General features: G+C 35.8%; 1 protein-coding gene across 5 annotated transcripts in view; it reads right to left on the reverse strand.

Annotated features, from left to right (window-relative positions):
* Positions 1-7,982: 7,982 nt before the first annotated feature.
* The window catches only part of LRRC40 (leucine rich repeat containing 40), a 55,356-nt gene continuing 38,102 nt past the window's right edge, over positions 7,983-25,236 (reverse strand). The window contains exons 12-17 of one of the 5 annotated variants that reach the window (XR_004384115.1): positions 24,144-24,254; positions 21,680-21,757; positions 19,215-19,400; positions 16,633-16,745; positions 9,931-10,006; positions 7,983-8,019 (exon numbers count right to left, since the gene is read on the reverse strand). Coding sequence is in view for 4 of the 5 variants with exons in the window: in XM_032870089.1 (XP_032725980.1) it covers positions 16,640-16,745; positions 19,215-19,400; positions 21,680-21,757; positions 24,144-24,254 (481 nt within the window). In the remaining variant the exon portion in view is untranslated. Of the gene's footprint in view, positions 8,020-8,592; positions 10,007-15,290; positions 16,746-19,214; positions 19,401-21,679; positions 21,758-24,143; positions 24,255-25,236 lie in introns of those variants that run through there. The other 4 variants (XM_032870089.1, XM_032870088.1, XM_032870087.1 and 1 more) reach the window with 4 other exon arrangements.

Below are 25,236 nucleotides of genomic sequence, written 5' to 3' on the forward strand. Positions count from 1 at the left end.
CAAGGATAAGAGGCCCCCTTAGAGTTCTAATTGTCTGGAGACCCTTGAGTATCTACGCATGGTTCCAGCTTCCAGTTTGGGAAGAACTTCCTTAGGTGACCAAGGAACTTGGAGTAGTAGCATTAACCCAGGTGCAAAGGTGGCGCATTTATGTCTCTGACAACAAACCAACCTTGTGTGCGAGGGTGAGGGGGGGCAATGCCTTAATAGAACCATGGTTCCACTTCTGTTTTTAAAATGTTGACTTTTGCCGTATTGACAACTCTCTCTAAGCCTGTCAGCTGATTGTTACTGGGACAGGTTCCAATCTTCCTCACCTTTGACACTATCTACAAGAGAATGGTTTGGAAACATGCCCCTATGAGGGTATAAATTGCACAACTTCTACTTTGGAGAATTCAGAGATTTCTGATCTATGGAGGGGAAAGATACACTCAGCTTTTGATTAAAAAGAATAAACAAAAACCTAGGAATATTGAATTCCTCTGGATTCTTAACTATGTGATTATCATGATCTTTCCTGGGAGCAGTTCTAGGGGAAGTAAAGAGAGAAAAACTGAGGGAAGGGAAATAATTCACTGGTTCCAGCTTTAGAAGGTTTAGAAGCATTACTCCATCTGCTAGGGTTTCCCTAGTGGATTTTGTTGGTAGGGTAGTGAGCTCATACTTTGTAACGACCCACCGAGCATGAAGCAGGATGAGAAATAAGGCTGGATGTAAGACAGGCACAAAGAGAAGGGTATCTCTGCAGCTGTCCTGATATCTCCCCAGACTATGCTCCAAAACACCTTTTCTTGGCCTAATTTTGTTAATAGCAGCACCTCAAAGAGTGGAAGATTATGAAATCCAGGCAGTGTTTATGTAGAAAGCACTGAAACCCTGTGACTCCTCTTAGTCTGGTGTTGGAACCAATGTAGGCCAGGCCCAAAGAAAAAGGCATGGGTCGAACTTTTACAAATATTATTTTCAAACCCAGCATAACTTACAACATATGTGGGGATGATTACTGAGGAAAAAGTTAAATAAATCATCCAATCTTTCTCTAGTTTGAAGAGTAGATACATTTTCTTCTTAAAACTACCAGTGTTGCACAGTTGTATTAGTTGTGCCAGGTTTGTTTCTATTTTTTTCTTCCCCATCTTTAAAATAACAGGAGTCAGCAGCCTACAGTCAGGTCTCTCTATACCTGGAGTAAAATGTCCTAGTACAGAGACTTATTCTCACCAGAAAACTCCATATTTCCTCCACAGGGAAACAATTCCTATAGCTGAATCTCAGAGGATTAAGGTATGTCACTCAAAATTCAAAACATTGGGGGGGCATTTTATTGAAGAATATGATGGAAACAGTAAGTGCAATGTTTATAAATATTTGTTGAGCATCAAGTATATACCAGGCTCTGCATGACATGATCTCCTCTGCACAGAGTCTCACAATCAAGTGGGAAGATGAGAGAGCTTCCAGAAAAAAAGGCAGTACAAGGCAATGTGGTGAGTCCCTTTGTCCCTGCTCTCGGCCCATGTATTGCAAAAGGAAGTAGCATCATTATCTAGACAAATCTCTTCTGGGTTTGAGGGTGGCTATTCCATTGGGAGCTAAGTTCTCCATACTGGGTCTTAGGGCCTTTGGAAGGCCATTATCAACGTTCACCAAGATGTAGGGCAATATTTGATAGGCTAGAAGTGGCGAGAGTGGAGACTTACTGGACAGAGTAAGTAGCAACCACAGTCCCTTGAATCTGTGGAAGAGAATTTTGCCAGTTGGTTTGTTCTAAATAAGAGAGAGAACATAATGAAAAGTGGTGGTGTTCTGCCTGGCCCAGCACTGTCTCTATCTATAGGCCCCTGACATGTCTGGGGGAAGAGGTTTAAGGTAGAAAGTTAAAAGGCACGGACTGCTGTATTAAAGAGGTTCTTCTGTGCTGCCAACCCAAAGGGTTGTTCCTATGACCACTGTCCCTTATAGATTATCAGGGAGCACGGGAGTCCTCAAGATCCAGTATTAGAATGAGGCACTCAGAAATGCAATCAGCTGAATATTCATTCACCAGCTGCATTTCCTGTTTATTTACTTCACTTCCCTCAACGGTGGGGTGAAGGGCATTCTCACTGTGTGCTGTAACACTGTTTTCATGTTGGGTATACAGATTTACAAACCGCAGACATCCCTTCATTCTTCCAAGGGAAGCTTGATTCCTCTGAATCTGGGAATTGCTTATTTTTTCTTCACTCTGTCTATACATAATGTGTTTTCGACACCTAGAAATCCTTAACTTTCCCTGAGTATTCCCTGTGCTTTTCAACCTCAGCTTTTCCCCACAGTGGTCCCTCCACTGTAATGTCTTCCTCTCCCCATCCCCTTTCTAAAGTATCAAAATTAGATGCAGCCTTCAGAGTCCAGCCCAAGCATCACCAGCACCATAAAACTTTCCCTAATCTTACCTGGAAGAAATTTCTCTTATGATAATACAGTCATATTATTTTTTGGTAAATTTTATAGTACTTACCACGTTCTACCAAAAGTCATAGCTATTTGGTATTTGTGCTTTCTCCCCTATCAACTATATCAACTATATACTCCTTGAGAGGATCAGACAATACTTCAAAGAGACATTCTAGACACAAGAGCTTCCAGAGGGCACATCTGGTTTTGCTCACCATGTATCATTAGTGCCTGTCATGGTAGGTGCTCAATAAATGTTTATACAATGATGAAACAGATGACAGGCCTAGCACATAAACACAATAAATATTGAATCAAATGGGAAGTTGGTGTCCAGTTTGCACAATCTTAAGCCATTTCACTTTCTCAGTTCGCTCACTATGCCTGTTTTTTAATTAATTTTTTTAAATTTTCCCTTTTAATCTAATTCTCCTTCCCTCCTCAGTATTTCTTCTAAGACCTTTTGGGCTCTTCTGCTGTGCATCAGCAATTGTGTTTAATTTCTCTTTTATGTGTTCTAAGGACCTGAACACTGTCCAAAAAGTTTAACAAGTGGCTTTTGTTGATTGAATTGGAATACATAACATCTATACTTTTGTTTGGATTTTATTTCTCATCTTGGTAGAAGTCATGCATATAGGTTCCAGAAATATTTCAGAGAAGTGAATGTGTGAGTTTGAATTTACAGAGCCATGGTTTTGACCTTAAAGGCATTTTAGAGATAATCAAGCCCAGTTCCCTCATTTTCTCTGAGGCCCAAAGCCTAGAGAGGTGATGTGACTCTGAACTGAGAAGACAAAAGTGTATGGTTATATCTGGTTTTAGACCCTTTTTAAGGCTCTTCTACCTGTACATTGTGACTTGGTAGATTACTTTGTGCAAGCTATTTTTTTTTTTTTTTAATTTGGAGGCATGAGGAATGGTAAAGAGAGTTGGGTTGGGAATGGGGTTAGGGAAAGGTAGTTGGGAAGAGGGAGTCCCCAATCCTATTTTAGCTCTAAAATTTACTGAAATTTCTGCTTCATGCTGCCTCTTCTAGAATAAGGAAGAGTCTGTCCGCAGGCCTTTGGCTGTAGTTCAGTCTGACAATGTTTACACATTGCATTTTGGCATCTTTTCATGGACAGATTCCACCACCTGTATCTCTAAAGTGAAAATGTCATGTACTCCAGCCAAAATTATCAAGAAAAGCTGCAGAAAGCTATAGCATTAACAATGATAAGTACTTAGATCACAGAAAATCTGGATTACTTGATAAAACCACGTGCCCCCTGCCAAACTTTTATATAGAGGTCAGAATCTTATCTATCAAAGTAGAGAGAAAACTATTTATACTGCCATTAGCAGTAACTTCACTGGATACTTCCATTATAGGAGGGAAAGAGGGGAATCTAGCTCCCGGAAAAAAAAAAACAAAAAAAAAAACAGTGTGTAAGAGGGGAAAGCCCTGAGTTGGTACGCTCTTAACCACAGCTCCTTTACTACCTGATAGGATTCTGATTTCCTTGCAAGTAAAGCATTTCTTTAGCTTTCCTCAGAAATATTTCCCATATTTTTCTATTTGAGTTGCAAAGCACAGTGACTACAGAATTTAGTGAAATATTCCCAAACTTAAATCCATTTCTCATCTACTATTATACAAATAGTATTAATTACTTCATCTGCCTCTTTTTTCATTTCTTTTTGTGAGGGGAATTTGCTATCTCTTTACATGAAGAGAACTTGCAGGCTGGCTGATGATGGCTTCTTTTCAGGATTTTTAAAATTCTAGAAGCCATAAGTATACCTTGAAGGAAACTTTCATCATCATTTTAAGAGTATGGTGCCTCAAACTCTCCAGAGGTCTACACTTGGGTCTTATAGCCCAGTGTTTATATATTTACAGATGGACAGAATGTCATGGTCTGTTGAACCAACTGAAGTGAAAAATGAAAAACAAATTATTAGTTGAGAGAGTAACATTTTAGAGTGGTAAAAATATTTCAGAATAGTAAGAGTACTTTAAGTAAGGGTATTTTAGAAAAATAAGAGTGAGAGTAGACTTGAGGGCTGGATTTCTAGAGAAATTCCTTCAAGAGAAATTAGTAAGTTATTAGAGAAGAACTCAAAAAGGGAAAAAGAAGGGAGATAAAGGGCTGACAGGGAGGTACAGAGAGAAATTGGAAGACAGAAATTAGACTCAGATTCAGACACACCCTCTAATAAGCTGTCCTTCAGACAGCCCCAGAACTCCCTATCTTTCCCTCTCCTCCCCTGACTGGAAGAGTGATCTTTCAGCTTTCCTTGGTTTCTGGCCTCCCTCCCACTGTTCTAGAAGTAGAAAGAATTCAAAATGAAAAATAAAACATATAGTAGAATCACATTTCATTTCACTGCTATTTATTTTCAGAAACTACTTTCATAATGTAGTGGATAATTTTTTAGACATGCAACTTCACAGTATAAGGAAAATCACCCACTAAAGTTATCCCATTAAAAAAAAAAAAACAGGTAGTTTTCTGAAATAAAGGCTAATATCAAATAAGATAGTCATAGGTAAATTCTGGGGGGAAATGAGGAAAATTATTGCTCTATCATAAGACAAAAAATGACCTTAGGATCTTGCTCATCTGTCTACCTTCTGGAAAGAACTAATGTTATTTTTAATTTCCTCCAGAGAAAAGGCTGCTACTTAACTCAGTAACCCATCCTGGTAAAGCAACAAAACATGTGTTTCATTCCCATAAGACCCTCCATTTCAATTGCTGGGCTTAAATCTGATATATACTATCCTCATCTACAGGTGGACAGAGCCCCGTACTTTTTAGGACATATCTGCACTTAGGAAAAGCCGCCACTAGATGGAGCCCTTATATTTTATTTCCTTGTCTTGGCTATTCTCTAGCTTGGATGACCACACACACTGGACAGTCCATTCTCATACCTGTTTTGCTGATGAACTGTGAATAAGTAACTGTTAATCAGTTGTTAATAAAACTGTTAACACCCATTTCTATACTCTATTGAGATAATTAATTTGAAACAACCCTTTAGGTTTAAACAATATAAGACAATACAGTAAGAGCTTTGAGCTTATTTTAAGTAGTTTCTATATTTTTTGACTAAACCTCTCTGGTTGTATCCCAGTCATAGAGAGACCCAATCATAAGGAGAGAGAAAGAGAGAGAGAGAGAGAGAGAGAGACTGACTGCTCTCTAAAACTTGGTGAAATGTGTGATTTAGTTTTGATATTCCCAATTGTTCAGGTTATTACACCTGCCGTTCTAATAGTCCTCTAATTTGCTTTTGATTTCCAAATATTTTGTGCCTATCTGCCATTATTTTAACCAAGCTTCCTTCAGACATGCTCATTCTATAATATGTGAAAGATAAGCTGCTATAAATTATTTACAATACATATTTTTAAATGAGCTCTTTAAAACTTAAACATTGGGATTTAAATGTGCCCAGCACGGGCTTCCTTACATAATTCTACAACTAGTCCAGTCTGCATATGCATCTATCTGTGTGTGGCTTTACTTCCAGATGACATCTGGCAATGATAGGCATCTAATATCAACTCCTAATTTTTCATTTTAACTATGTAATTAGCATAATCATATTTTACCTAATTATAAAGTAAATTAAGGAATGTGTTGCAAAAGATATCTCATAAAGTGATAATCAGATTCAAAGGGTGGTTTAAAATCTTCCCCTCCTCCCTTCTTTCAGTCAGAATGTCTAGGTACTGGAGGTAGAGAGCCTCTGGCAATTTGGGTGACATGCGTCCTCAAGCTATTTTGGTTCTTAGATATTTGGAACTGCAGGGCCTCTGATGGTTGGATCATAGTTTTAAAAGCCAGATGTTACTGTTTACTTCTTTTAAGCTAATTATATCCTCACCCTCACAGCTTAGCCAGCACCCTTGTTTGGGACTCTCCTTTGTTAATTCCATCAAAGCCCTATTTATTTGTGGGTTCATGGTGTTTCTCTTCCTGCTATTTATCTTTTCTTCTTCCAACCCCAAGCAAAAATAGAAGGAAAACATGTTCTTCTTTTCTGAAGTCTATGTGAAACTATTAAATCCTCTGGTGTTTTCCTCCAAAGGAAACCATTTCCTTCTGGCCCCATGATCAGGAACCACAAATATAGTGTGCTCTTTCTTAGGAAATTAATTCAACCTTCTTTGGGGATTGACCTTTGAACACAATTCTTCAGCCATACTTGTGGTGTCATTCAACTTAGCAATAATTATTTTGCACTTGGTAGAATCACATAGTCTTGTTATGATTAAGACAGATTTCTCTAGAAGGTCATCACTATGATAGATATATTCTTTTTAAAAACATGAAAGTTGCTGGCAAACATTACAAATACAGGTTTGTCACCATTTCCCAGAGAAATTCAAACTTGGGACTCTGTCTCTTAAACACACACACAACACACACAACACACACACACACACACACACGCATGTCAGTCACCTTTTTTTTTTTTAGGTTTTCACGTATTTCTGAAAAATGATAGTGACTATCCCTGTGATCTAGAGACCGAGATCATCATAAACTACTCCAAGTTAAAATATTATACTTTCTCTTTTCTTTTTTAAACTTTCCATAAATACTTCCAGCATGTTTACCACCCTCCCCCAATATGTACCCATATTGAGAGGATACATCCAGGCCTATGTGTGGGCTAGAATAGAGCTAGCTTGGAGAGCTGTTTAAGCATTCTCTCCCAGGTCTTCCTCTGGACCATCCTGAGAGTTGCTCTCTAGCCAATCTCTGTGCTTATCCTTTTTAAAAAGTTATCAGTAATTGAAACAATTTATCTTTGTCTTGCTGTACCATCCAATTTAATCAAAATTATTAATGAGCAAGGGATTTTGAGAACAGTAGGAGACGGAAGCAAGCCACGGTCCCCCCTCTCAAGAAACAGTGTAGTGGGGAGACAGACACAGAAAGTCTAATACATGCTGTGTAGGTATAAAATATGAGGGGAGAACAAAGAACAATGTATTATCACTTTCTCTCCTAGTCTAATAAGATGGCAAATGTTTCCTTTCAGCTTTATTGTTTTTATTTTTTTTTAATTTATTTATTTTAGAGAGCAAAAGAGAAAAAGAGGACTGGGGATGGAAGGGCACGAGGAGAGGGAGAGAATCTCAAGCAGACTTCCCACTTAGCTCAGAGCCTGATGTGGGGCTAGATCCCAAGACCCTGAAATCATGACCTAAGCCAAAATCTTACTGAGCCACCCAAACACCCATTAAGTTTTATTGTTTTTATAATGTGGGTGTGGAAGTTTTCTATTCCCTTAGGAAGGCAGGCTCCTGTCCCGCATGTATGTTCTTTTCCAAAAAGGGACAATGTCTCAGGTGACAATGGGAATGGAAATAACTGTAGTCCTCATCTACAATGTACCATAGCAGGGAGGAATCGTCACTAGGCCAATTGAGTTGACCTTCCACTTTCACTTGGCTTTGTCCTTCCAGGGGATTAGCCAGTCAGAGGGGCTGAAGGGCGTGTCCTCCTTTCTGGAGGGAGAGCACTGAACCTTAGCAACAAAGATCTACTGTGCCGCTTAAAAGAGATCAATCTGAGGAAAGAGAGAATAGAACAGTGAACCTTTGGTGTTTCAAGAAACTTTGCTCTAAAATAATTCATTTGTATTTTAAACACAAGAAAAATGCACATAATTCTGGTGAACTTTGATATTCTAAATACGTCTGCACTTACAGACAAGGAAAAGATCACTCTTTACTGTTACCAAACACCCCACTATTAGAAGGATGCTTGTGTTTATGAACAGAACAGGACCCCTTAGAGTTCGATAAGTAAAGCAACCTGAGCAGCACTTATAATAAAAATTTTTAGGAAGTAAAACATCAAAGAGTGCCTGGAAGTATGCAGATACAGACCGAGTCTCATGCATGCCGTCCAGAGAAGAGCGCGGAGGTGCCCATGGAGCCTGTCCCAGATCCTTCACTGTCTGCAATTCCACAGGGCAACACCTCTAAGCACTAGGAAGCAGTAGCCATCTAAATTCCCGTAAATTATTCTGAGGGAAAAATATCGCCAGGAATGACACTTGCAATAGAAACAGCAGATATGTTTTACATCGAACAAAATCCCAGAGTTTGTTTTTGTTCTTTGAGGTTATAATAAAGGCTTTTTTTTTTTTTTTTAACTCAGGTTAGAATTAGCCTAGAGGTGAAACAACTGTATAATAAAGATGAGTTCAGAAAGTAGAGCAGTTCAACCATGGTCTGGAAAATAGGTTGCCAGATGAAGTACTGGCTTTTCCCTTGGAGCCATTTAGTGTCTCTGTGCATCAAATTAGAAAATGTAAGTTTATTAAAACGATTTGCAGTGAATTGTGAAGCATGCTTACAAGCTGAAAATGAGATTGTGCTTCTTCAGTACTTAACCAGTGGGCTCCCGACCCTCAAGTACCACTTTGGGCATATTGCTGGACATGAAGTTTGAAAACTATTGGGAAAAGCCCAATATCTATATATATATTCAATGGCCAACATGAAAAAGGCATCTTTTTTTTTCTTTTTTTTTTTGCACTATTAAATGGAAATGTTTATTTAACAGCTATGGGGTGTGATGCCCTTGTTTTTTAGGTTTTTTTTTTTTAATAAAATTGTGTATACTTAAGGTGTACAACATGAGGATTCGATATATAAATACATCAGTGCAATTATTACTACTCAAGATAATTAACTCATCTCCTCACAGTTACCTTTTGTGTTTGTGTTTGTGTGTGTGTGTGTGTGTGCATGCATGTGTGGTGAGAGCACCCGAAATCTACCCTTTTAGCGAATCTCCAGTATTTAATACAATTTTATTAACCACAGTTGGGACCTGAACTCCAGACTTACCACATTCCTACTATGCAGACTTCATCATTCCACTCATTAAGTCAGCTTTCGTATTTCCAAATTCTTGTGAGAGCTGAAAGCAATAAACTTCCTAATAGTGCCAAGATTGGTTCTTTTGTGAACTATGTGCTGAACTGTCTGCTAAACTAGAGAAAACTCTGTGAAAGTTAGGTCTCTAACTCCTTAGGGTACATGATAAAGCAGGGAATCACCTACACAACCTCAAAGAAAACTGAGAGGAGAAACCAAATTGACTAAAAAAAATTGAAGGAATCAAATTTAAATTCTCAATACATCATGACATGTGTTACAACAGTTTTAAATTCTTGTGTGAAGAATGAATGGATGTGGTAAAACTATTAAATACAATTGTGTCAGGGGGCCTCTCAGCCAGGAGGAACTCAACTCTGTCCAAGACCAGTACAAAGTCACAAAGAAACTAATCATTCTTTAGCTTAATCCACACCAATTAGTCTTCCTCCAGGCATCTGCTACCTGATTTTAGAGACCATATCAGAAATGAAAAGAAGCAGTGTCTTATTTATCATATGTCAAATTCTAAGGCATAACTTGTGAAGACCCTACTGTGCTTTACTTCCCTCAGAAAGAGATGCACTTACCTGTCCCTAGTATAAAGCAGTCTTTCATGTGGCTTTAAAGATTAGTCCTATGTCAGGTTATTATATTGCTTCCTCCCTGCAAAAGCCAACCATACAAGTTTCAAATCCTGAAATTCACTGGAATATTTATCAAAGAAATTATTTTAGCATAAGCAAGACCACTGTACTCAACTCTCTGTTTATCAAGTTTGCCTCCAAACTCTGCAAGTGGAGGAAACTTCAGGCATTTTTATGGGATTTCAGAATCCTCCAAGCACTCTTGGAAAAACAGAAATTAACGGGCTGTTGGCATTTCAAGAACTCATTGTTGGGATTATCAAAGGCTTCAGTAAGAAACTCAAACAAATAGAATAGGAAATCATTAGTGAGAAAGCAATAAGCATTTCTAGTGAAATCTATGTCCAGTGTACTAAGCACAAAGAGCTTACTTTATCCAGATCATCTGGAATTAGATGTACCCTAAAGACCACTAACCAGTAACGGTTTGTCTCCTACTTCCTGGCTGATGTTATTTCTAGTTTTTGTGTGTGTTGGGAGGGTGGGTCAGGGAAAGGGTATCACTACTACTTTTGAAAACTAGCTCTCCAGGTAGGATCAAATAAATCATCTACAGTGTAACTTCCTCTCATCTCCTCAGGACAATTACATTTAAATATGGGCCAAAAGCTTAAGTCACAGAAATGAGGCTTACTCACAGGATTTCAGAGAACAGCCTTTTGGGAAGCTTGGGACAGGATGGTGCAGTTGCCCTAGAGCTCTAAAAGTACAATGTGTAGGTCTGCCTTTCTCAGATTAGGCTGAAACTTCAAGTCCTTGCTGAAACTTCCAAGTCTTTGTTACAGAGTGCCTTGGAATCCTAGAGTCTGGTTTAATCAGTTTACTATCAACTCCAGAATAACAGAGGAGTATATACAGAGAGGACTTGTCTCAGGTGAAGTGAAATAATTATTTCCTTAATTAAAAACTAATTTAAATTCTAGGCTACTTACAGTAGCTGCTTGTTGGGGGAAGGGAACCACAAATTTAAAGTTGTGGTTATTTTTTTTTTTTAATGTTTGGGAAAATGTTTCAAGCAATAATATATTAGGTGTGCAATACTTTTGTCAGGTAAAGTGTCCTGGCTTTGGAAGGGTGAGAAGAGAATTTGTCACAGCAGACTGCCTTTCAAAGGGCAGTTTTGATTATATGGTTAACCCGACATTTGGGCTGATCACCCGACATCTGGCTGACATCACCAGGGATGGCACTGGATTTTATTGAGCTCCCCTTATCCAAACTACAACATGCTTACTGCTTTCTCTCCACATTCCCCACATCTCAGCCTCCAGGACCAGCTACCAGCAAGTCATTTTGTCCATTTTCGTTGGTCAGACCACACAAGGAACATCCTATTTCTTTAAATCTCTGAAGATCAAATTGCCATGTAGAAACCAACTCCCTATCAATTTTCTCCACATTTAATCCTCAGCTTCTTGTCATATGTTCATTTTTCTGCATTGGTTCCCATGGTAACGAGTCTATTGGCAGAGAAAGTGTGACTCTGCTTTTAGCCTTCTGTACAATACAAAATCCTTCTAGTGATCCTCAGGCAAGTGTTGTATGAAAAGGCAGAGAGAGACTATGGTTCCCTAGACTAATGCCTTTAATCCCCTACCCCACCGATGTTCTTTCCCACCCTGTTCTCAAACCAGGCCCACTGCCCAGAATCCCTTCACCTTTTGATTCAAGTATTCGAAGCACCCTCCTACCCAACTACAGATGCCAGAACTGAACCTTTTTTATTCAGATGGCGTCCTCTTCTGTCAGTGACTTACAGATAGAAATGTTTAACTAATGGCAATGGCTATTTGGAGGCAACACAGGAGACGCAACTTGCACTCATTTTTCTATAAAATATCCTCAGTATGCATCTGAGATGTATACAGCCCAGGGAATAAGTAGGTCCCAAATGGGGCCTTAAGTCGGTGTCTAATTTTAGGACAATGGGAGACAAACAGATTTTCTCCCAATGAGTAGTTAAGTGGCACGTGAGGGGAAGGCAAGGAGTCATCCTAGAGAATCGAGCTCTTGAGGAAGAGGAAGAGATAACAAAGATGTAGAGAAGCAAAGGAAACCTTGGAAGTAGTGGCTCCTATGTGGCTACAGTTGGGACAATTCAGGGTTCAAATAAGGAAGAGGTAAGAAACCTACCAGACGTGAAGGAAATGGAGCATAGTGAAAAAAGGGAGTTTTTGAGTTAACTGTCTGCAGAAAGGAAGCCTGCAAATGAGTGAACAGCTTTCTGCAGACTTTGGCCCAACTCCATTTACAAAATATTTTTCCAAGGAATCTTTCCCTTAGTAACAGACTATGTATTTTATTTTGAATTCTAGAATTCCACTGTGGCTTGGCAGTAAGTTATATGCCTAGCAACCCCAAATCTCCTATGTCCTCAGAACTTAGAAAAAAAATCAGGAACTGTTCATCAGAAATTAAACACATGCTGAATGTGCTTTTTATTTTTATTTTTTAAAGTTAATGAATTCAGGGGAATGAAAATAGATGTTAGAAATAAAAATGTGGGTATCTCTAGTTAAGAAAATGAATGATCAAATGTAAATGATTCTTTTTTTCGTTGGGTCTTAAAAGAATATGTGATCCTTAAGCACAGTGAAGTTTTAAAGTCAGCTGATTATATTGTACAAAGGTATTTTTGGCCCTTTAAAGATTATTTTCCTACATTAAGAAAAGTTTTCTTATATTAAAAACTTTTTATTGCGACTCAGGTTTTGTGTCTCGTATAGACACAGGTATATAGGTGTTTTTCTTTGCACACTTGTTTTGCACAGGTAAAATAATGAGATTAAATAATGCCCAGGTATGCAGGTCAACTTTTATGGTAGTTAGATAAAGGAAAGCATTTGATGAATGGACAAAAGAAATCACATAATATTTCTTTGTATCTTTCCGTCTCTCTTCCCCTTCCCCAGTGCTCTACTAAAGAACATCTATTTAGTCAGGAAATCTTATGTAATTTTTTGGAAAGTCCATAGGAAAAACAAGTTGCAAGTCTCAGGCAGATACAACATAAAGCGGTTCCCATATCTGTTAGAATGGTAATTTATTTTCAGAATGTAATGCCAAAATAAATTTTATATTCAATACTTGTAGAGTCTTTCCACTCAGAGGACTCTCATTGGTCTTGAATGTGGAAAAGACACCTGTTCAGGGCAGTGAGTAATGTTGTATGTTAAGTTTTACTCTAGGAAATTTGGTTTTAGCTTTGATGACACCTAGTGTCAATGGAATGCAATAAACGTTTTATACTGCTTTCTGATGTTTAAATATTTCCCTATAACATCCTCAACCGCATTTTTCTCCTTGAAAACGCTAGCCTTACTGTTTTCTGTTTGGAATGAAGAGAAAAATAACTGATAGGCAGATAAGCTGGATATTTTTGTCTCAAAGCCAGTCAAGTTCCTTTTTGGACTCAGTGTGTAGAAGGGACTAAAGGAAGCTTAAGGACAATGGCATTGTCTTCATATAAGGAGTAATTTTTTCCTAGTTAAAAAAATCAGAGATGAATCTACTAAATTGTAAATTTCAAAGACCATCTCAAATAACCTTGTGAAGGTAAGGTTGTTAGTGCTGTAGTTTCATTTTGGCCACTTTTTAACCATCCAACAGCACCTCCCACCCAGCTGTATATAAGTAAACCATAATATGAAATATGGTCTCTTTCTACTCAGAGAAGTAGTATTAACAGCAGCAATTATAAATAGTGATAGATTTTTAATTGGTCTATAAAGAATTATAAGTAAAAGGATATTAGGTACTAGGTTTTTAGACTTTTAAGTATCCATGAAAATTGTTCTTTCATTCCTAAAGTAACTGACAATTAATTACTTTGGATCTTAGTTACTGGGGGGGGGGGCACGACTCAATCTTTTTATTCCTGTGTAAAGACATTCTAATTCCACCTATTTATATTAATATTTTTCATATGCTAAACACATGTGCATACATACAAATTATCCATTTTTCCTTTGAGATCATATAATTCAGTTAGTGAAATATTTCACTCTTCTTTAAGAAAAATTCCTATGTAGTGATGCAACATCGGGCCACTATTTTAGTAAGATGAAGACAGTCTTCTAGACTCATTCCTTTTCAACATCTGACTTCACTACCATATGTGCAGGACAACAGTGACATCTTAAGGCCAAGTAACTAGAACTCCTTTAGCCAGAGAAAGAACTTGAATTGGGATCTGTTCTCAAGGAAATTTTATTATGTTATCAAGTAGTTTTCAAGTTCACAGTTTGCAACTGGTATATCTTTATAAATGCTACTTTATGACTTCTTTTGCAGTCTTTGTGAACATTTTAATGTGCACTGGTAAACACTTAACATTTTACATAGACATACTGTATATTAATGCATGCATTTCATTGCATAGTTTATTGACACTCCCCTTGTAAAGCTTTTATGGAAGAAACAACAAGCCACAGCAGTATAGCAAGAGAGACTTAATCTTTATAAATTGGGGCCTTTTCTGTCTCTTTGCTAGCCTAGGTGGCTGTATACAAATTTGGGTGGGAGGGGGCAAGAAACAATTCTTAACATTTTAGGTTTTCTACATGGTTGAACTCTAGCCAATTCAAAATAAATTGCTTACTTTAGTAAAAAATTTTACCATTTTATAAAAAAAATTAAATCATGACATGTTTAATTGAAATGGCTGTATTGTAATTAATATTTTGAGATAATTGTGATTTTGAGCTTCAATTATATATAAAAAGTTGTCATTTTTGTATGTGCTAAAAATGTATCACAATTAACAGTACTTTTTAGTTGAACTACATATTGATGTAAATAAAAACTGAATGAAGACATATTTACTACTTTATTAACATAGATTGTGAATGTACTTAATGGTTTTTTTGCAGTATGAGACCATAATGACCTTGAAAGCTGCTTCATTTTATGTGCAAAGGAGTCCTATGAATCTATATTTTAAATTTACTGAATCAGTGAAATTAATTACTTTGTCAGTTAATTTGCAAATGCAAGCTGTACTCTCCAGTTTATTTTATGTATTGACACTAATTGGTAAAGGTGTACAATGTGATTAGAATGCATTTTGAAGATGCTTTCTGTACAGATACAAAATACAGGGACTAAAATAATGCTGTGCAGTGTATAGCAGAGCCATTTTTCGGCTTTGGTGTACTCAACTTTTTCAGTATTTAAAAACGTGTTTTGAATAACATAAAAGTCTCTTTATTGTATAAATAATAAAATGTCACCTTATTGTAAAGTGTCTTTTGTTTAATATCGAAGCAGATTTCTTAGCCACAGAGCTGTAGTATGAAAAGGGGTTTTTTTTTTAAGCCAAAACAACCATTATAATCAATACTGGAAATATTATGAACATGTTGTATTTTTATTAGCAATGCACTTTTTCATAATATGAGCATGCTTCAATCACCCAAAAGCTAGCTACTTACCTATCTATATAAATTAACATACACTCTATTGATGGGCTATAGCTTTAACAGAATCACATGGTAAGTTTTATAATGACTGATCAGCCTACCTCTGACATTTTTGGTGTAAACAGAAATATTTCTATTTTCTTTTTACTAAATCAAGTTAACCTGTAATAAATTCCCCTTTAGAAAGTTTCCATATGACTACAAGTTTAGTCTTATGAAGATTAGAAGTAAATTTGAAAAGTAAGGCCCTGGAAATGAAAAAAAAAAAAAAAAGCACAAGTCTGGATAAGAACACACCAACAGAGTAGATAACGTATACAAATATCTGCTTAGTAAGTTACTAAGAAATTTCAAAGATTTCTATGTGGTTATTAGTTATTTTTTGTTGCTGATATCTATAGAATTAAAATAAGTTCTTCAGTACTTTTGTAAAGAAGAACAAAAGGTATTTTTAAACGCACTCTGAGGGAAAAATATGCAGATCCAACCCCTTCAAATTTCTTGAATCTACAAGTAGTAGGTTACTGTATGGAAACTTAATAGTAAGAAATTATTTTATAAAAACTTGTCAAGTTTTAAATTCAAAACTGTGAGAGTAATTTAAACAATACTTTTACTGTTTTCTCTACCAGTAACTACATCTCATGTAACATTTCTGTTACGTTAGAAATTATGACAAAATGGTTTCATAAAATGTGGGGAAAAGGCTAGACAAGAAACATTTCAACTAGATTAAAACAAAAGCAACTAGATTAAAACAAAAAGATAGTGACTGTTAATTTAAAACTTATACCAAGACCAACCAAATCACAGAAGTCTTAGCATGGGTAAGGAAAAGCCTTATTTTCTAAATGCCAAAGAACAGTTTTAAATAAAATTCAATTCAATTTTATATCTAACAAAAAGGTAGAAATTAGATTATCATATTCAAATCAACTGGTCACATTAAATGTAACACAAACAGAAATGGTGGGAAAAATCCCACTTCTACAAAAATGCTTTATCATTATAAAAATATCAAACTAACTTAAATAAAAATCCACTTCTGAAGAAACTGTTTCCTATCTTATAAGGAATGAAAGTAGGATAAATCTTATGCAAAACTTTCAGAATAAATGCATGAACACTGTATGTGGCTATCATCATTACGAATGCACAATACCTTAGAAAAATGTTATCAATGTAAGAAATCTAAGAATTAACATAACCAAGATATAAAACCAACTCTCAATTTAAGTAGGAATCCGGTCTCTCAAATATTCCAGAATAGCAGCTGTTCCTTTCATTAATATGGCTGCTCGAGGAACACGGAATGGATTTCCATCTAGTAGTAGTGTTCTAAACAAAAGAGAGAATTAAGAATTATAACATTTTCCATTAGGGAGGCTTTTCTTCTAATTTCATTTGCAATTTTATAAATAAATCTGTGTATTTTTCTCTATTTGTCCCTTTTCAAATCAAAGCATTTCAATAGTTGGAATTAGAACTACAATAATAATTCAAATAACATTAATTGAATACTTATTATAGGAAAGGTATTGTGCTGAGTAATTTATATTCACTGACTCTCTCCATTATCTTAACAATCCTATGGATGTAGACACCACGGATATTCCTATTTAGTAGATACGGAAACATAAGTTCAGAGAAGACAGATAGACGTGTCCCAAGATCATACCGCTGTTAAACTGAGGAGCTGTGAGCCACCATTTTACCCATCTTCTCCTCAATCTTATAATGACCATACACTACATGGTTGAATTATATTTATACATTAGAATGAGCATACTTATCAGTATACCAAGGGCTATAATGTAATCAAAATATGCCCCCTCCACCATGGTAAACATTGACAAATCCCTGCTCTCTACCTCCCTTGACCAGATACACACAGAAAATCTATTTGCATGTTCTAAAATGAGGTTCAACTAAGATTTGAGGACTGGTTGACTTGTTTCTTTACAAAATTAATGAAATAAATTATAAGATAAAGAGACTTTTATTTTAATTTTAATTTTTTATTTTTTTATTTTTTTAACATTTTATTTATTTATTTGACAGAGAGAGAGATCACAAGTAGGCAGAGGCAGGCAGAGAGAGAGGAGGAAGCAGGCTCCCTGCCGAACAGAGAGCCTGATGCGGGGCTCGATCCCAGGACTCTGGGACCATGACCTGAGCCGAAGGCAGAGGCTTTAACCCACTGAGCCACTCAGGCGCCCCATATTTTAATTTTTAATACTATAAGTGTTTGTATAAACAAAAGCCAAAGGATTCATACCATATTATACAACAGATCTAAATGATCTTCAATATTTCCATGGGCTGTGGGGATTCTTTTGAAGGTTGATTTTCTTAATTTATAAAAAGGAATGAATTACAGCCAATCCTCATTATTCACAGACTCCGTATGTGCTAATTTGCCTACCACTAAAAATTATTAGTAACCCGAAAATCAATACACAGGGCACTTTCGAGGTCATTTTTGGATATGCACAGAGAGCAAAAAATTTGAGTCAATCACTAGGCACATTCTCAGCTGAGGTCAGAAAGGTGATACTCTCCCTTCTTGTGTCAGTTCTCACACTGTAATCAAGTGTCCTTTCTGTGGTCTACCTAGTCATGCAACAGTTTTTGCATTTTTGTACTTTGTGTTGGTGATGTCACTGTTTAAAATGGCTTGCAAGTGTAGTGCTGAAGTATTGTTTACTTTTCCTAAACGCAAGAAGGCTGTTGTTTGCCTTCCTGAGAAAACATATATACCAGATAGGCTTCATTCAGGCATGAATTATAGTGTTGTTTGGCCACAGTTTAGTGTTAATGAATAAATAATATTAAATACGGAAACACACATACAAGGTTCCATATTGACTGGTTCATGAAAAGGTGATCAGAGGCTCGAAAGAGCCTAACTTTATACTTCCCCTAGCAATAATGGTTCAGTATTCACTAATTTGGTGTTCACGGAGACTTTATAAAATATAACTACTGCAAATAATAAGAACAAATTGTATTTGTTCTTTTCACTAATTCAATTCACTAATATGAGGCACCAAAGCAGATGTCAGTGCTGCCCTAGTAAAATATGCCCATCATATATAGTTTTCAATAATTAAATTCCTTTTGACACATTCTGCTTAAGTACTTGGCTTTCTATTGACATCTTAAACTCTCTTTATATTCATTTAACAAGCACTTATTGAGTGCTTACTGTGTTCTAGGCACTGGGACAACGCTTTTCTAAAGGAGGAAAAAGAAATGATACAAATGAGTCCAAACAAAGCAGGATGGAAAATCAGAGGGAGGGACTAACTCCGCTTGGAGAAGAGGGAAGGTTCTCAAAGATGATATTTAGGTTGATAACTGATAAAAGCAGGGTAGAGGCATTTGAGGCTAAGGTAACAGTCAACGCAAAGAATAAGAAAGACCATGCTGGCCTTGAAATAAATGGTGATAATCTGTAATCAGATTTTAAAAAACCTTGTACGCATAACTGGGGAGTTTATATTTCCCTGACATTTTTTTGCAGTGGAGTTTCAAGTTATACACATACACAGTGATGATAAAAGTATCCGAAAACAGTTACTCTATGTACACATATATGATACCATACAAACCAAGCTTAAAAATATATTATTTGGTAAAACTTGAAAAATGGAATTGGGATTCTGAATTTTGTTACCTGTTATTTTTAACACAACATTAAATTTTTTAATTCAACTTTCCTGTGAGAGTACCTCAACAAGAGAAAAGAAACAACTTATGAATTGATCAAATAAATGGAAACACTTAGTAGAATGGTGTAGTTACCTTAAGGTCACACAATTACCAAGCTCGGGTGGAATTTGTAGGAGGTCATTATTTTGAAGGTCCAATGTCATTAGATTTTCCATTGCCTTCATTTTCTGAGGGTCTACAGATCCAACCTGATTGTTACTAATCAAAATTGTTTCAAGTGTGGGGATGTGATACAGAACTTCAGGTAGTATTTTGAACCTATTAAAATATGAACAGAACACCTAACTATATTGGGATCAAAGCAAAAATCATTCCTTCAAATAGATGATCTTAAGTTTGATATCATGATATAGTTTCCTTTAGGGTAATTTATTTTATATTTGGTTTAAGTCCTGTATTCAAATTTCAAGAAAATGAACTGATTTTAGAAACCTTGAAATATATGTTAACTACATAGACTTGTAACATTTTCTATTAATTGTGCAAATGCAACAAAAGTTTAGAGTAAATTCTCCTATGTTTTTCTTTTCACATTTAATAGATAAGGAAATCCTCCTGAGATTCTACATAAAATGTCCCCCATGCAGGTATTCTTCCTTAGTTTGCTTTTACTTCTTATGAAACAGAATTACTACCAATATATTAAGTAAATATTAGAAAGTTACATTTTATGTTGACGGAAGCTTCCAAAATGTGTGCATTTTTGGTTTTTGAAAAGATGACTAACAGGGGCTGCTGCCTGCTAATCCAAAGCAACACTGAAGATGTCACAAAAAAGAAGGGAAAGCTGACTGCTCTCAGAGCAATACTCAGCAATTAATGCAACATTATTGAGGATCTCTTGGGGGACAGAGGCTGGCATGGTTTCAGTGTGAGATAAACTGTGGTACGGACTAGAAAAGACAAGGGATGAGCTGAAGGAGAGATTTATAGCTGTGGCCTTTTTACTTTCCTATACTGCCCTTCTTTTGCTGCCTTGATAGAAGGAAGGAAGGAAGGAAAGAAGAAAGGAGGGAGGGAAGAAGAGAAGGAAGGAAGGGAGGAACGATAAATAGATAAAATCAATAGCAAGCATAAATTCAAGACTGCTCTGAAGTTCCAGAGTGACTGGACAGTTAATAACTAGGAGTACAGAGGGACCACACTGCCCCAAAGCAATCCTTCCTCTTCTTCCCACCGATGCACGAATAAGGTAATTTACAAAGATGTAGCTCACCTGCTGACACAGAAGTTAGGGTTAGCTTTTGCGATCTTCCCTAAGACATTACTTGACAATGTGACTGACCGCTCACTAGACAATAGAGAACTGATAGTTCAGTTCTTAAATAAAAATTAGCAGAGATCTGAGAAGTGTATATATTTTTAAATAATGACAACAATGATATAACCTACACTTGAAAAACCACGAGCAATAATGAAGCAGACAGAATAGAAATTTAGATAGGCAATATTTTAGAAACATCACTCTGCCTTAGCTTCCTTAACTGCAAATAAGGAATAATAATGGTACTAAACTTACACACTTGTTATAAGGACTAAATGATTATATTTCAGCTGGAATACAGTAAACAAATGTTAGCTATTAATATTTAGATTGTTACCAGAATCAATGTGCATTATACAAAAGAAATGATATAGTTGTTAAGAGCCCAACCACTGGAGGCAAGCCACCGGGGCTCAAACCCCAGATCTATAATGTTGTATTTATATGAACCTTAGCAAAACATAAATATCTAATATTTACTTAATATACTGGCAGTAATTCTGTCTCACAAGAAGTAAAAGCAAACTAAGGAAGAATACCTACATGGAGAAATTTTATAGACACTCAGGATGATTTCCTTAACTTCTAATCCTCATAATGACAGAAAACCACCTTTTGTGAGGATTAAATGAGATAATATATGCACTTAGTCCTGTGTCAGCAGATAATAAGTCCTAAATAAATATTAGTGACTCCTAATTATTAGCAGCATCTTCAGACTGAGGAATAAAATCTTAGTTGGCATACAAAGCTCTGAGAGGACTCACTACTGCTCACATGCCCAAATTCATTTGTTCTTTCTGTTCCTTTATTCCCCACCCCCTTTATGGCCCAAGCCATAGCAAACTTCTTGAGCTGTCCCAAACACACCATGCTCTTATGTTTGTGTCTTAGTACATGCCAGTTGCTCCGCCTGGGATGCCCTATTCCTGAGTGTCTGGCTGATAACACATTTTTAAGTCTCAGTTTCAATGCTATCTCCTCTGCCTTCAGGCAATCTCAGGAAAAACTTTTACCTATGCACTGCATTTTCACTATAGCAATCCTCATTACTTATTTACGTATCTGTCTTCCTATTTGGCTACAAGTTTCTTAAAATTGTTAAAAGAAACAAAAAGTCTACTGGATATCAGCTGTGAAAATAAACCTGGATATTTAAATAAAGTAAACACATGGGGCCTTTTTATTTGGCTCTTTTAGGTGTATTCTCTAACTCCTTCAAATTCTCTACATAAAAATCCTTAGTCATAGATTAGTCTATTCTGTCTCTCACCTGTTAAAGGATAGATTAATTGTTTGTAGTCTTATCAGTGATTCCATTTCTTCAGGCAAAGAATTTAAAAAATTGTTCCTAAATTGAAAAGAAAAAGATGATTTACAAAGTTTGAAAATATGTATAATTTCAATTTATAATTAAAGTGTTGATCAGTTAGTTAAACATTTGTCTTTGGCTCGAATCATGATCCCAGGGTCCTGAGATCGAGTCTCACATCGCATCAGGTTCCCTGCTCATCCGGGAGTCTGCTTCTCCCTCTCCCTCTGCCCCTTCCCTCCGGTGGTACTCTCTCTCTGATGCATGCTCTCTCTCAAAGTAAATAAATAAAATCTTAAAAAAATAAAGTGTTGATTAGATAAAAAATTACGTAGCTCTGTTAGTCCTTGATCTGATCTCATTAAGGCTAAGTCCTGAGAATTCTGAATCAGTCAACTGCCTCAGTTATTTGATTAGTGTGCCAAATCCTAATACCAATACACAACCTATAAAGCAACCAACTCTTTAGTAATACATTTAATAGGGCAAAACCCTGTAAACTAATTACTTATTTCTTTCAAACTGATCTCAGAAATACGTCTCACAGATAGGGCCTTTGAAATCATGCCACATTGTTTGATTCCACAAATATTTGATTGGTGTTTAACACATGTATCTTGCATATAGACATGAAATTCTACTCTAAGAAGAACTGTAAAATTTTATGGAAAAAAAATGAAAGAGGAAAGTGATAAGATTCTATATATTTAGAAATTTGGGGCTTTCTACTGCAGATTTTAAGCAAGTCCATTTCTCCACTAAGTTTAAAATTTCAATTTGCCCAATGCATATATTTTTTAAGATTCTTAAAATGAAGCATGGGTGTAAACAGAATCTCATTTATTGTTAGAAGAATCTGGGAACAATGTTAAAGGTTAACAACAAGAAGGTGGAAGGATTCTAGAGCCTATATAATTACTTATAATAGAAAATATTGTGAGAAAATTATATTCAACTAGACGGTTATTACCTATTACAACTGGGTAATTTTCTCTAAATTTTTTTGTATTCAGAAGTCAAGCCTACTAATGTTAGTCATACTTTCTACACCCATGTTTTTTCTTTTCTCTGTACAGCTAATGTCTTTATTAAGCTGTACCAAATACCCTACTGCTGGTTTCTGTCCTTTTCCTAGAGTCTTATATACCTATTGGTATCAGGTAAAAAGTGTACGTTAGAGATGCCTGGGTGGCTCAGCCAGTTAAGGGACTCCCTTCGGCTCAGGTCATGATCTCAGGGTCCTGGGATCAAGCCGTGCATCAGGCTCTCTGCTCAGTGGGGAGCCTGCTTCTCCCTCCCCCTCTGCTACTCCCCTACTTGTGCTCTCTCCCTCTCTGTCAAATAAATTAAAAAATAAAATAAATAAAAGTGTACATTAGTTACTTAATTAGAAACCTAAAACTATAAACAATGGCATACACACACACCCCCTAAAGAATGGGACAAAAATAAAGAGAGCAGTAATGAGTGCATTAATCCATTCTCTCCTCTCCATTAATACTGACCTACAATATGGTTTTACACTGCTTTGCCAGTATAACTGCCACCCCAAGACAGAAGCAATTCTACATTTAAAAGGAGCAGAGTATTAGTAAATTTGCTTTAATCTCAAAAGCCCCCCCAAAAAAAAAAGCCTCTATAGGTAGAAAAATCCTCAGATATAACTTAGCTTATTGTTATTTACCTATTGCTTGAGCAGAGCAAAAAGAGCTACCGCTGAAATAAACTAAAAGCACACCTAGTAATTATACATGAGTAAGAAGTGAAGATAATAGAGCTATAGCTTACGAATAAAGACTTAAAGCCCAAACAAATAAATATTTGACTATCTACCTCTGAGTCATTTATTATTACCATCAAAGAACTGTGGCAATTCTGATCCTGTCACTTCAACTTAGGACATATTTAAATTAAACTTCCTATTACTTCTGCAGAGCCTTAAATAGTTTCTTCCCTTTTGTTGCCAGTCTTCGGGGTCTTTTTCTTTCTTTCTGGCCTTGAATGTTTACTGTAATATTTTGAAACCAAATAGGTTCTTCTTAAGAGAAGCCATGCTATCCTCTATGCTAGCACAGGATTTTTGACAGTTTTATGCTATTTACTTTCAGAAAAGGAAAAACAGGAAACAAACATTTTCCATGGGTTATTTGTAATTTTGCTCAAGCATGGATTTAAAGAATGTGTTAATATGCTCTACTATTTTAAAGAATTATTTCTTATTTAACTTACAAACTGCCTACAAATGATAGATATGTGATTAAAATATTTCCTAAATGCTAAATTTTAGATTTGTCCTAAGATGTAATTAATAAACTAAAAAGCAATTTCCACACTTACTTAGGAAACATGAGGGAACAAGTAAATGTTAGGCAAAACTCAAAGACAAGTTATAATGAAAAAGTGAAGCAATAACATCAATAAATACCTGAGATCTAAAAATGTCAACTTTTGAAACATACATAATTCCAAGGATATAAAGGAAAGCTTATTAAAACTGAGATTGACATCAGAAACCATTTCTTTCAGTTCCACAATTCTGAAACAAAAATAATTTAAAAATGTTAGCTCTTGAATTCACTGTCAGAACTTCAAAACTACAAGTAGACAATAGGAGGAAAAAATCCTATATTATTTTTGCTAGTTAAGATTTTCTGTAACTTTTACTTTTCTCACAATTTCAATCAGTTTGTATTCTATAACAGGTTTTTTTTAGGTTGCACAGTATAATATTCACTGTATCTGAGTACTTCAGGAAGTTTTTTAACTATGATATGTCAACATTATTAAAGTATAGTATTTTTTGTCCAAATTATCATTAGATTAATCATGACTTCAAGAGAATACTAAATTAATTCCTAGGTTTGGTAAGTGTCATGACTACAACAACTTAAGTCAAAGACTTAAAGAGAAAGACAACTACTGCTAAGTAAGACTACTCAACCTTAGTGATTTTAAAGCATGTTATTAACTAAAAGAACAAGAAATGTTAGATATGATTTGCCAAGAAATGAAACCATATGAAAGAAAGACTATCAACTGTTGTGTTAAAGAAAGATGAGTTTGGATATGTAACTGATAAAACTTTTTTGGAAAGTTTTTTGATATATGTATTGAGAGCCATACTCCTTTAGGTAATTCTTCTGGAAATCTGGTTGAAAAAAACAGTATGTTTTGTTTTATTTATTGCCATAATCAACCTGTAGTATATAGACAGATTTTAAAAGTATTGTTTACAACATAGGAAAACACTTAGGACAAATAAACCAGTTAAGATACAAATTGTATATATAATTCTAAAGGGGAAACAGTTTGAAATAAAACATGCCATGAATAGCAATAGGACTACAAAAGATCTGTCCCTTGATTTCGTCCAAAATTTTATGAGTAAGTATTATTTTCACAATCAGGAAATCATATAAGGAAATGTATGACTTGTGAAAAAAAAATTAAAGGAAAATTACTCAAACTCTCTAGATCAAGTTATGTCCTTACTATCTCTTCTTTGGTCATCTAAATTG

Source organism: Lontra canadensis, unplaced genomic scaffold, assembly GCF_010015895.1.
Source record: "Lontra canadensis isolate GAN:19392208 unplaced genomic scaffold, GSC_riverotter_1.0 scaffold40, whole genome shotgun sequence".
Lineage (NCBI taxonomy): Eukaryota > Metazoa > Chordata > Mammalia > Carnivora > Mustelidae > Lontra > Lontra canadensis.